The sequence below is a fragment of the Procambarus clarkii genome, chromosome 82, assembly GCF_040958095.1.
Source record: "Procambarus clarkii isolate CNS0578487 chromosome 82, FALCON_Pclarkii_2.0, whole genome shotgun sequence".
Classification (NCBI taxonomy): Eukaryota; Metazoa; Arthropoda; class Malacostraca; order Decapoda; family Cambaridae; genus Procambarus; species Procambarus clarkii.
The window spans coordinates 13,522,608-13,537,020 of record NC_091231.1 but is presented as its reverse complement, the minus strand read 5'-3'; the positions used below and the strand labels follow the sequence as shown (position 1 = coordinate 13,537,020).

General features: G+C 39.0%; 1 protein-coding gene across 2 annotated transcripts in view; it reads right to left on the bottom strand.

Annotated features, from left to right (window-relative positions):
- Positions 1-349: 349 nt before the first annotated feature.
- LOC123764426 (protein sidekick) overlaps positions 350-14,413 on the bottom strand; it is a 122,648-nt gene continuing 108,584 nt past the window's right edge. Inside the window, exons 4-6 of one of the 2 annotated variants that reach the window (XM_045752278.2) lie at positions 10,531-10,691; positions 9,138-9,276; positions 350-2,918 (exon numbers count right to left, since the gene is read on the bottom strand). In XM_045752278.2, the coding sequence (XP_045608234.2) occupies positions 2,434-2,918; positions 9,138-9,276; positions 10,531-10,691 (785 nt within the window). In that variant the 3' untranslated portion in view covers positions 350-2,433. The remainder of the gene's footprint in view (positions 2,919-9,137; positions 9,277-10,530; positions 10,692-14,413) is intronic. The other variant, XM_045752279.2, reaches the window with a different exon arrangement.

Sequence of the window (14,413 nt, the reverse complement as noted above, 5' to 3'; positions counted from 1 at the left end):
CAAAGGGGGAGCTATTTGCCAGGGCTACCGTTGTCAAGGGTAGCTGTCTGCAGGTATCTACCGTTGCCAAGGGCTATGGGGAAGGCTGTCTGCCAGGTTTATTCCGTTTCTGCTTACTAGTTTTTTGAAATTAACTATTTTCTCAAAGTGAATAAAACTATTTAAAAAAAAATACTGACGTTTTATCCAACAGCATGTTTGTAGTTTAGTCGAAAATGCAGGGTTAGAATATATATATATATATATATATATATATATATATATATATATATATATATATATATATATATATATATATATATATATATATATATATATATATATATATATATATATATATATAATTATAAACTTTCAGCATTTAACCTTTTACAAAATTATTCTCAAATCACTTTTCCTTTGGATCGAATAGCATAATAAACATTTATTAATCTACACAGAAAGCTCAATGTCATGTGGATTATTTTACAGGGTAATAAATATTAGTTGTCTCAGAGAAAGTAGTAAATAGCGAACAGCCAACACAGAAAGACTTAACTCAGTCGTTAATCCCTTTACTGAAACAAGTAAGTTGAACAAAACACTCGAGTCTTTTGTGTATACAATATATATATCTTTTAGATGCCGTACATGTTTACCAAATGTGCAATATGTTCACCCAGTTGAACAATATGTTCACCCAGGTGGGCAATATGTTCAACCAAGTGTGCCATATGTTCACGAAGCACACCAAAAAGCGACCTTCTGATCTAATTTCACACAGAAATCACAGTAGAATGATGCATCAAGTGAACAAATCCACAAGGGCCGTGAGGGGTCTAGGATCCTTTCGGACGTAGGTTCGAACCCTCATCACGGCCATTGTGGATTTGTTCTTCTGATCTAATGTTCTGTGACACGTAAAGGGGCAGCCTAACGCCCCCTTTAGAAGAGAAGTATTTGGTAGTATTTGCTTTGAGTTTCTGAACGCATTCTTATATTATGCCTACCATAGCAGGTCTGCCGGTGCTTGTTCCAGGACTAGAGATCATGAAACATTTACGCAATCACTTTACGAAACCTGTTCATCTTTCCTTAATCATAGCTGCGTTGTTTTCATTGATTAAACAGTTTACGAGCTACGAAGCACTACAAGGTTGTTTGTAACAATAATCTTGGGTTGTGAAGTTTCGTGAAGTTCAATGTAAGTAAAGTTCTCATGATTAAGAAAAGATGTACAGGTTCGTACCGGGTTACAAAACTGAGAAAAACAATTCGTAGGAGCCGTGAAGGTTTCATAAATGTTTCATGAATTCTAGACCTAGAACAAACAAACACCTCCAGACCTTCTGTTCCATGCGTAGTGTCGGAATGCATTCAGAAACTGAGAGCAAAAGCTACCAAATACTCTTCTTAATAGACTTTTTCAGCAGATTAACGAATGGACACAAGAATATCGTTAAACGTTGAGCAAACAATTGCGACTTTCAATAACAAATTTTTCTAACGAGTCGAGCTTATAAGCTGTCAGTTACTAGATCTTGTGATGGATTTTCAGCTTAACAGTACATAAATTCTTGACCCGGTGTTCTGTTCAATATATGTAGGTAATGTTGCAATACATGAACGTCCCGGTGACTTACCATCATTTCACAAGCAAATTAGAATGGATTTCGGTGCATTTGGTCACTGCATCAATGTTGCTATGCACTTGTAAAGACAGAAGACTCGGGTGTTTTGTTCTTGATATATTTCAAACAACATGGAATACACATTCGTATACATCTTCTAGCAAGTTGGTAAATGAGAAATAATATACAAATGCTTCACTAATTTTTCCATTTTACAATAACCAAAGAAAAACAGTGTTTATTTGAGCCTTGTATTATTTGAAATCATATTTCTGGAGACTCCAAATTTTAAAGCCACACTAAGAGCCTCTTTTTAAATCAAGACTAGCGAGAGTTGATTTATTTACACTGGTATATTGGAGTTCATGCTCCTTCAGCCTGGAATTTCCAGTCCTGCTGTTAAACTTTGTTTTTATAAACGTTTTACAAAACGACACTTCCCATGGTTGATCCACTGCTAAAGGCTAACAGGGGAAATATATTTTGTACGACTCTATATGTACACATAAAAATCATATATTTATTTACACGTAATATGTACAGAGGAGTTGAGGAAGTCTGCTGCGGCGATCACCGACTTCTGGCTTCTGTCGCACACCGTCGGAAGCTTCGGCTCATGTCGACATTTACGACGGAGAAGACTTGATTCTTTGCGAAATTAATTTGAAAAGATGACTTTTTTCCCTCCTCTTCATCAGTCTCCTTTTCCGTGTGGACGAGAGCTAAACCTCCACCAGAAGCTTCCACAAGGAAATTCTGAAAATCCCTAGAGAACGTTAAGGGCTGGATAGCCACAGAGCGTTCTGTGGCCCAACGGTTAAAGTCACCCAGCAGCAGCAGCAGCAGCAGCAGCACCGCCAGGAGCCATTCTCAAGTAACCTTGGTTCTGTGCTTTCGCGACCCGATCCTCAAGCCCGATAAGCGCTTCTTGTATCAGATGAAGAGCGTTGACTTTCAGAAGCCCGCGAAGAACTTCAAAAGTCCTTAGCTTCTCAGGATCAAAGGCGATTGTGGCGAGCGCTTGACGACTGCTGGAGATGAAGGAGGTGGCGAAGGGAAGCGATTCTGAAGAGAAAGTGGAAGAGGAGGAGGAGGAGGCAGAGGAGAGGGAAGGTACCATCGGAGACTCAGATGATAAGTCAAGATCCAAGGATCTCTTCTTAACTCGCGACCCATTTTCTTCATTAAGTCCGAAGGAATAGGTGCAGACGAGTACACAGAGGAGGACGAAGAGGGTGACTTGAAACTTAGCTTCAATGGCCCGTGCGCTGTTTCGTTCACCTTGCATCGCTTCCGGGTGCTTCTCTGCTGGGAAGAAAAGAGAATAAAAATGTGTTAATTTACAGCTCTCGAGAGAAATTTTAAATTTCCAGAGATCACGGAACTTGGACGAGCTCACATGCGCGCACACACACACACACACACACACACACACACACACACACACACACACACACACACACACACACACACACACACACACACACACACACAACAAATGGCTGTTGAAGTTCAACCCGAGTAAATGCAAAGTAATGAAACTAGGCAGTGGAAACAGGAGGCCAGGCACAGGATACAGAATAGGAGATGAAGTACTTAATGAAACAGACAGAGAGAAAGATCTAGGAGTTGATATCACACCAAACCTGTCTCCTGAAGCCCACATAAAGAGAATAACGTCTGCGGCATATGCGAGGCTGGCTAACATCAGAAGCGGCGTTCAGGAACCTGTGTAAGGAATCATTCAGAATCTTGTACACCACATATGTAAGACCAATCCTGGAGTATGCGGCCCCAGCATGGAGCCCGTACCTTGTCAAGCACAAGACGAAGCTGGAAAAGTCCAAAGGTATGCTACTAGACTAGTCCCAGAACTAAGAGGCATGAGTTATGAGGAAAGGCTGCGGGAAATGCACCTTACGACACTGGAAGACAGAAGAGTAAGGGGGGACATGATCACAACCTACAAAATCCTCAGGGGAATCGACCGGGTAAACAAGGATGAACTATTCAACACTGGTGGGACGCGAACAAGGGGACACAGGTGGAAGCTGAGTACCCAAATGAGCCACAGAGACGTTAGAAAGAACTTTTTCAGTGTCAGAGTAGTTAGTAAATGGAATGCATTAGGAAGTGATGTGGTGGAGGCTGACTCCATACACAGTTTCAAATGTAGATATGATAGAGCCCAATAGGCTCAGGAATCTGTACACCAGTTGATTGACGGTTGAGAGGCGGGACCAAAGAGCCAGAGCTCAACCCCCGCAAGCACAATTAGGTGAGCACACACACACACACACACGCACACACATACACATAAACATACAGATACACGCACACACACGTTCGACACAGCTCAGACTTCTAGGCTTCCAGTGATCAACACAACAATATGAGGGCAGATTAGAGATCTTGGCTTCCAGATCTTGGCTTCCAGATCTTGACTTCCAGATCTTGGTTTCCAGATCTTGGCTTTTAGATCTTGGCTTCCAGACGAGCTTACTCAGACTCTCACCTTTTCCAATCCATTAAGTTTTCAATTAACTGCTTCAAAGAAAAGCCAGTGCGACTCCTTACCAAGTGAACCAAAACACTCCTTACTCCCTTGCCTCCATTACAATTGAAAAACCTTCCACGACCACTGACATCAGACTAAAATTCTGAAAGCATTGAACACAAATGCAAATGGGGTGACGACCAAGACAGATGAACTCCTAGAGAGAAGAGACCTAGACCAAAGTTGCTACAATTAAAACTAAGTTGACTAGAGAGGTAACAAATTCCCTTTTCTATTAGGAAAACCAGTTGACAAAATTATAATACAAGGAAATGGGGGAAAAGGGGAATGACACTTGATCAACGACATGTGCAGCTTGAGAGGAAAATGAACACGGTGTGAGCAAACAGTTGCCAAAGCTTCAATGCAAGAGTGATTGAAAAAGGTGTGAAGATGGTAGTGGCAGTGATCTATAATCCCTTGAGAAAACCAGAAGACTCCGGCACGAGCGACAGCAAGCAAATATAACCTGGCAAGACAAGCTGACAATAATTTGTACAGGAAGAGGCAGCAGTTTGTACCCTCACAGACGCTGACAAAGTAGATTATGATGAACTGCATGTAACGAACATCAACAGAATGAGAGAGGTGGGTGAGACAGCTGAGAGCCTCGGACGAGTCATTTGGATATAAGAAAGAATTTGTTATACGATTATACTTGTGAGGAAATGGAATGAACTGAAGAAAATAGTGGTCAAAGCTCTATATATTTAAGTGTGCGTTCGGTTTTGTTACATTTGGGCCACCAAAAACTTTAAAGGCGGGCCCAACAGCTAACGCTTGATTTTGCAGGCAGTGTCAATAGGGTTCACAGCCTGCAGAGGTTAATTGACAGGAACTACAGACAAAAAAGTGCTTATCCCTTCAAAAGCACTTACTAATGTCATTAAATGTCAATAATGCTGGAGTACTTGTCAACAGAAAAATAAGAGTGAAGAGTCTGATAATCAAACGGAAGACCATCTAGTATTGATATTTATTTTACAAAACTAATACCCACTTAGATAAATGCTTTCAAATACCTGAATGAAAACATCAAACCGAGTATAATAATTATATTAGAATCATGGGAAATAACATTTAAAAAGCGCCATCACTGGTCTTATGTGATTCCGCAAATAAATGAAAAAATAATTCCTGATGCATTTGGGGTTAGAATCAGACAAAGGAGCTACCATAATCCACTCTCAATGATAGTTTTTGTCTGTATCTCTGTCCTCTGCCCGTCTCTTTCTCTCCCTCTCTTTGTCTGTTTCTCTCTTCGTCTCTCTCCCGCTGTCTCTTTATCTCCCGTGTCTCTCTGTCTCTCCCTGCCCTCTCTCTCTCTCTCTCTCTCTCTCTCTCTCTCTCTCTCTCTCTCTCTCTCTCTCTCTCTCTCTCTCTCTCTCTCTCTCTCTCTCTCTCTCTCTCTCTCCAGCTCCCTATCTCTCTTTCATTCCTACGAGTTTTAAAGTAGACATTACTCGCATCAAGTGTCTGGGACGACGAGAAAATAAGACTTCTGGCCCAGGAGCAAATCTCAAAAAAGCCTGGAAATTCGCCAGTGAGCCGTTTTAAGTCCACGTCTTCGAATTTATGGACCATTCTAAAAATATTTTTACTAGAAATATTCACTCTTACAAGTAAAACTTCCTTTGAGAGGCGGTTTTAGAAGGAAAGAGGCCGCAGTAATGACCGGTCCGGCGTCAGGTGGTAATGGTTAGTGCTGCTGTATCTTAAACAGCTGCAAATGTGTTTGGAAGGAATGTATGTTTGTATGTGTAAGTGTGTGTGTGCTACTCACCTATTTGTGCCATGGAGATCGAGCTGCTAGCTCCTTGTTCTCTATGCCTTTCTAAGAGACGGATGTCTTGTGTTCCTGCTCCCGGGTTTTTATCTTATCTAGTATGTTTAAAACATATCTCTTTCTGTAAATTAGAATGTTTGTCTGTATTTGTCTGTCTGTGTTTTGTCCGAGGCAGAAGGCCAGACTGTATTCAGACCATTGAAGTTTGTCTCAGCCAATTTATTAACACTAATTGCTGCTGGGTATATGGACAACAAGGTCGGATCATGTTTGTATAAAGCGTAATGAGTGCTCTTGACACAGTGCCAAAATTCTACCCCCCCCCCCTTTTCTCCGCCCTTCCCCAAGATAACTTTTGTAATATAATAATTAGACTTAGGATTATTTTCATTTTCTTTGATTTTTCTTTCTAAATTGCAAAACATTTTGCACTGATGTCTGTAAATCAAAAACAAAATTATCATACTTTTGTGTGTGTAATTAGCAATAATAGGCGATTGCTGGTATCTTGGGATTGAGGGGGATAGGGTGGGGTAGATGTGGTTAGCAAACGCATGCTGCCCACCTCCACATGCTACCCACCTCGACATGCTGCCCACCTCCACATGCTGCCTACCTCCACATGCTGCCCACCTCCACCCACCATAGCTGGGGCGGGGGGAGGCAAGGCTTCATTTTCAAGGTACGCCAATAGTCCGCAGAGAGAGAGAAGAGGGGAAGGGGAGTAGGATGGGAGATAGAGAATAGGAATAAAGTGGGAGAGAAGAGGTAGAGTGATGAGGAGAGAGGCAGGTGAGACAGATAGACAGATCAATCGAACCAGCAAACAATGGGTGTATACCTGTACAGGTGAATACATTCACACACACACACACACACACACAAAATATATATTATTTAGATATATTATAGATATATTATAGATATATTATATATATAGATATATTATAGATATATTATTATATATATATATATTATATATATATATATATTATATATATGATATATATAGATATATTATAGATATATTATACTATATTATAGATATGTATTTAGTTCATGCAAACGAAAAAAAAATCATAAAATAAAATGACAATATGTCGTGTTCGTATATAACTGAATAGGCTGAAATAATATTTATTTTGATATGGGGGGCCTCGTAGCCTGGTGGATAGCGCGCAGGACTCGTAATTCTGTTGCGCGGGTTCGATTCCCGCACGAGGCAGAAACAAATGGGCAAAGTTTCTTTCACCCTAAGTGCCCCTGTTACCTAGCAGTAAATAGGTACCTGGGAGTTAGTCAGCTGTCACGGGCTGCTTCCTGGGGTGTGTGTGTGTGTGTGTGGTGTGGAAAAAAAGTAGTTAGTAAACAGTTGATTGACAGTTGAGAGGCGGGCCGAAAGAGCAAAGCTCAACCCCCGTAAAAACACAACTAGTAAACACACACACACACACACACACACACACACACACACACACACACACACACACACACACACACACACACACACACACACACATATATATATATATATATATATATATATATATATATATATATATATATGCAGAATAACCACATATGAAAAATAGAAAATGCTTAACGCGTTTTCGGCTAATTCGCCTTCATCAGAGCAAAGTAGAATGTTTTTGTGATCATTGTTGCATATATATATATATATATATATATATATATATATATATATATATATATATATATATATATATATATATACATTCATATATGATAGAAAACGCTCACAAACACTTTTGTTTCGCGCGAGGAATTTACATTGACTTAAAAAAAATCTACAAGCGTATGTATCATGAGAAAAAAAGTTGAACCAGCGTTCACACACAAAAACAATAACGTAACTCTGTCGGCCTTTTATAAATAGGGGAAAAAATATCACACCAATACAAACACGCGAGTCTGAAAGTCCCCCAAAAAATAAAAAGTAAAAAAAAATCAATATACAGCGAAGGGAAATTTAATGCCCAACAAAAACTCGAAATATGGCGGCATAGATATGTATTTAGTTCATGCAAACGAAAAAAAAATCATAAAATAAAATGACAATAGTGTCGTGTTCGTATATAACTGAATAGGCTGAAATAATATTTATTTCTTCTAAGTTGGTGCATAGAAAGACAGAGGTGTTGTTATTATTTAGTGAATATAAAGCAATATTACATCAGGTAAAGCCGAATAAAAATGTTATATCAAACTCTGAAACCTGAAATAAACATTACAATAACAGTAGATAATTCAGAGTTTCGTTCCTGAAAGAAATATGTTTGTTGATGAAAGAACAAAATTCACTTCCAGAAGATCACTGTAAGCACCAAGATGACGGTGCCAAGTTTGAACAGTGTAATATCACCGGTTGACAACGCTCCAGGTTCAATCAGTTTTCGTTACGCTGATTCTTATCTTTTTTTCTTTTTACAAGAATACTCCTCCCCGGGCCCTAAGCCTCTGGCTGGCCCACTAAGTATTACCCATAACATTTAGACGGTGGACGTGAATGAGTCATATGTTGGCTTCATTATGATCAAGTCCAATATACCGTTGGTGTCTTCCATTCATACTTCAATTTAATATTCCACTCGCGATATGCAGAACATCTTAACAAACTGATACAATTGAAGCGTAATTAAGGAAAGCGTTAATTTATGGATGTTTGTTCTGCACTGAAGTCAATATTTACTCGCTAAGAGCAATGACAAGATGTACATTAACCAAGCAAGGGGATCAGATACCCTGGAGACTGCCACGCTCCACACACACACACGCATACAAACCATTCAGAACGAGGAGAGCGACTACCGCACGATACAGACACACATAAACAGTCCATTCAAAATGCACACAAGCTCTATCTCTCGATAAAAAGACACATGTTTACTGACCATTCAGAACGAAGGAAAAGAACTACCACTCGATAGAGGACATACATGCTGACCAATCAGAAAGTACAAAAGACAAGAATTCGATAATTGGACATATGTACTGGCCATTCAGGACGTACACAAGGACTCCCACGTGCCAAGAACACACACACACACACACACACACACACACACACACACACACACACACACACACACACACACACACACACACACACACACACACACACACACACACACACACACACACACACACACACATATCCACTGACCATTCAGGACGTGGAGGGTGACGGAGGCAGCGTGCAGGTTCGAGGGCATGCAGGTGAAGTTGCCGCTCTGCTCCTGACGAACTTTGTGGATGGTCAAGGTTGAGGTGATGGCTTCCACGCCGGTTCGCTTGACAGTTACCTGGCCGGGTGAAACACAAAAATTAAGAAAAAAACATGAAATAATTAGCAACATTCTTATTGGGAAAGAAGTTGATCAATTTAAATTAGGTTTTCCTCATCTATTTGGACTAGCTGGTACAGCATCGCCCTTGCTTCTTGCAGGTCGACGTTCGATACCCCAATGGTCTAAGTGGTTGGGCTCCATTCCTTCCCTCTGTACTGTCTTAGATCCTTGTCCCTTTTTCCAGTGCTCTATAGTCATACTGGCCTAGCACTTTCTCCTCATTTGTCCTATCAACAAAATCAAGGCAGAATTGTCAGTTTATAGCAGTGTACTGCTCTAGCCAACCATTGAGGCATTCAGGGAAAGATTACCAAGTTCTCTCGAGTGAACTTGAACTTGTCTCTCTTCATTCTTCACTAATATATTTATATATATATTTATATATACTGTCACCTTTACCAATTTATTTCACTTTCCATCTTGCTCTGAGGATGTTGAAAAGTGCTTCTGCGAAATACATCCTTCAGCGACATGTGTCAACTCCACTTAAATTGTTGAAATCACCTTGAAGTTACGTTTTCAATGTCCTTCCCAAGAGAAGAAGAATACAAGAAATATGGAAACAAAATTGTGCTTGAATCCTTTATTTTGCAACTGAGTTCAGTATTCAATAACATTGAATAGCAGGATATTGAGTTTGTTCAGCTCATGATTCAGTTTAGCAACATGCATAGAGTCCAAGATATTAGGGTCTATTCTAAATTAACAAAACGTCATTTCAGTAAAGAAGCTATAAGTGAAAGGGTGACTCATTGCTTCACTGTGATCACACATTGCAGAAGATTCAACTTATTTAAGTGACAATCACGTGCAACAAAAGAAGCCAATATATTTACAGCTGCATAAAAATGCGGAATGAAGCAAACAGCGTAATTGGATTTATTTCTAGACGCGTTTGCAATAATACTTGAATACCTAATCAGCTTTATCTTGCCCTTGCTATAGGTTCCATTTACATTATGCAGTTCAGTTTTGGTCACCATGGACATAAGTTCACTTGAACAAGTACAGAAAAGGATGACAATAATAGCCCAAGGATTTACAAACCATCCTTATGGAGGGATTTTAATTAGATTTATTTCTGAGGATGTGAGAGGGATATGTACCATCAGTGTACCGAAAAAGTGTTTACAAGAAATGTAGCGTAGGGGTGAAGGTACTATACTGTGGAATATATCCTGAATGCAGTGTAGGAGATACGGTACTCACCAAGAGGTTGGGATCACGTCTATCCATGACTCGCTTGTCCTCATGGTACCAGAAGATGTAGTCAGGGAGCTGTACCACGTCTGTGATCTGACAGTCAACCCGTACCGTACTTCCAGCCTTGACGTACCTGTCACCCACAGGTACGATCACCACCTTGGGAACTGTAGGAGAAGATACACTTAGGTTACTGAGAAATACAGACAGACAGGCAGACATACAAGACAATAAACTTACCAGCGATCTAGTCTACGTTACGACGGATATTAAAGGGAACACCTTGGCATTAAACTCTCTGGGTATTACGTCGTAAAACGTAAATTGCACCTCTCTTGTAGTAAATAAATAGTGTGTGAATGAATACTTGAGCTAAAGACCATCTTTATGTTACATTGAGCCAAGTGCAACTATAATTTTCCTGCTCCTGCGCGCAAGCAGCAGCTCTAAGTCAGCACTGCGGCTCCAGACTTGTTACTTATGCAAGCTTTCGCTATATGAGTCTGCAATGCGACTTTAGACTTGTTCGGTATAGAAACAGGCGCTCTGAACCTGTAGTGAGTCTCTAAAATTTGTTCCAATTAATGTTTGCGTGTGGAACAACCGGCAAATTGGTGAAAGCAAATATACACACTTCACGTTAAATGTTGCATGCGTACAAATTCCTTATGAAGCAACACCGTTGGTTTATAATAGATTTTCTTCTGGTATCTGTAACAGGTTTCTCGGTTACTCCTTGCTGTTCCTGCTGTTGTTGCTGCTGCTATTCTTGCTGTTGGTGCTTCTGCTGATAGTTGCTGCTTCCTGCTTCTGTTGGTGTTGACGTTGTTGCTGCTCTGCTTGCATGCACGTTTTAGGGTTTGCGTAGACTTGTGGGCTTTCTTCCTGGATGCACGTGCGTGTGGTAACCAAATAAATTCAACACAGTTATATATCAATCAATATGATCGATTGAAACAAGTCTCGTGTCAACAAAACTGTTGAAGCCACTTTACCAAGCGACACATAATCAGAAAATTACATATACTTACATATAAAGTACATAAATGGTGAAGCATTCTCTCCAGAACGCTGACGATTTAATGAAAGTTTCGACATCTTGCCTACGCAAAAGAAGAAATACACAGCGATGTGTATTCTGCTTCTCGGTGTGTATACACTGAGAGCTTACTGTTTCTTCTGCGCTGCGTTCAGGGCTAAAGTGTACATACGGGTCGGTCAGTAAGCTCTTGTGTTGGGCTTTAATAACCCTCCAGAGTCTGATAGGCCTTATAAGCACAAAAGCAAACTCTCCTCCCTGCTCACTGTCTACACGAGAAACCTTCATTTTTAGAACTCTTGAATTAGTGATTTTTTCTCGTATCCTTTCTTCAAGCAGAAGGATCATTTCAAGGCTTCATCTGAGGGCATCAGATCTGAAGCATCATGGAAGGGCTTCACCTGAGGGCATTACCTGAGGCTTCACCTAAGAATATACTCATCTTCATGTTTGTTAGCCATTAGTCGTAATGAATTGGCGCTTTCTTCCTCCTAGTTAACTTCCCTTTCCTTCGTTATGTTGTTCAACATTCTCCAACAAATGAAAACTATTTTGCTTAAAAAAATACATTGTCTCGAACGTCCCATTATTAACTATATAATAGTTACAACATGGAAATAATGATTCATCCTTGCTCTATCCCTCCTTCTAAGTCTAGTGTAAAATAGGCAAGGATTCGCATGTTCGTGAAGGTGTATAAGAATTTCTCATACAATTTGCAATTAATTTAGTGTCCTCCGTAATTCTGTTCTTGATGCCTCGTTTGGTTAAGGACTCCGTCTCTGTGTTGCTATTTAAATTTTAATGGTGTGTTAACTTCTTGGTAAGTTCTTTTGTGCTTTTTTCCTTTACTTTTTTAAATTTATGTATAACTTTATTGTAAACAAGAAAATTGACTGCATTATTTTCTCTTAAATACATAAGTTTGTAGGTCTATTTCATTGATATACTTTTAATAAAGCTCATTTTACTGCTTAAAGGCTTGTGTATTTAAGTAAATTTAATGCAATATTTATTGTAAACAAGAAAATTGACTGCATTATTTTCTCTTAAATACATAAGTTTGTAGGTCTATTTCATTGATATACTTTTAATAAAGCTCATTTTACTGCTTAAAGGCTTGTGTATTTAAGTAATTTTAATGCAATATTTTCTCTGGTTTAAATTAATGTCTGCATTTAAAGCATTGTATATAACAATCTACAATGTTCTTCATATCATTGTACACTTCAGCAGTTTGTATTTCGATCATATAACTATACCATGCAAATATTGCATATTTAAGAATATTTTGCAAATATAGCATATATGAAGATTATCATGCAAATTTTGTCATTCAAACATGTATTAACACTACCGTGCAACTATCGTAATATTAATACAGGCATGCAAATATCGAATACAATAGCAGTATTATCATGAAAATACATTGTGCATATTATTAATTACATTATGCTAATTACATTATGCTAATTACATTATGCTATTAATTACGTGCTGTAAATCATTATCTTTCTCAAATATATTATTTTCTATAGACCTCTTTATATTTAGCTCACTCTGGTTGTTCTTTATTTCTATAGATATATTTTTCTCATCCCTTCCTCTACTCTCTCTATTGGCCTTTCTGTCGGCGTCTGTTTGTCTATATCTCTCTCTTTATCTCACTTTGCCTCGCTCTTTTTCTCTCCCCTCTCCTTCTTCTTTCTTTCTCCAAGCGTGTAATCTATCTCTCTCTCTCTCTCTCTCTCTCTCTCTCTCTCTCTCTCTCTCTCTCTCTCTCTCTCTCTCTCTCTCTCTCTCTCTCTCTCAACACTGTAGTCTCGTCTCGTAAGCTCGTATCGTCTCCACTATCCACCAGCCTCACACAACTAATTCTTTAGACCTTAAATTCAGGCTAGACCCCGGTGGTTGTGCATTCCTGCCCCGCAATCCGTTTTCTCCGGAAGATATACCTGGGAGCTTTATTCTCTCTGATATTTTAATTTAGTTTGCGGTTGTCATTTATTTCAGAGCAGAAGAAAATATGGTGCGAAGTTAAGCTCTGGAGCTGGCAGTGTTAATTAGATTTTTACTCAGAGATGTTGGGTAATATTTTTGGGGAAATTGTAAAGATATGGGTGCTTGAATTGTGGAGAAACTGCTCGTTTGTTGTACCGTTGTACCGGCTTGAGTTTCAGCCGGAACAACTGTTGGGTACCTGAATGATATTGTTTGACTCCTGAACGATATTGTTTGACTCCTGAACGATATTGTTTGACTCCTGAACGATATTGTTTGACTCCTGAATGAGGATTGTTTGATACTTATGAACTATGCTTTGTTCAGTTCTTTATTTTATTTTGGCAATATTGCACTGAATTTTTTTTACCGTTGTTATCAGTTTAGCGAAAAGTTATTGCCTTCATGAGGTTATGAAAAAAAAAACACGCTTCAGTAGCAAAATAACTACATTAACATAAACAAATATTTGTGTACTTGCAATTCTCAGTTACATTTTCATTTAATGTCTTCTGAGTTTACAACCCGCCATAAGTAGTCTACATAGTTTACAGATTTAAAGAATTAAAACAGGTTTATGGGGTATTTAGTAATTCTCTTTCCTTTTGTAATTATCTAACGTTTACGTGAAACTATCTACCGACTAACATAACAGACGGAGGATCCCTACAATTGCACCATTTCTGGTGCAATTGTGAGGACCCATGGCCTCGTAGAAGAAAATAAAGAGTATTCAGAGAAGACATTGTGAATTCTCATAGAACACTAATATTTTCTTCTATCACCCCTTTTTATTATTATTTTATTAATATTATATATATATGTGTGTATATATATATATATATATAT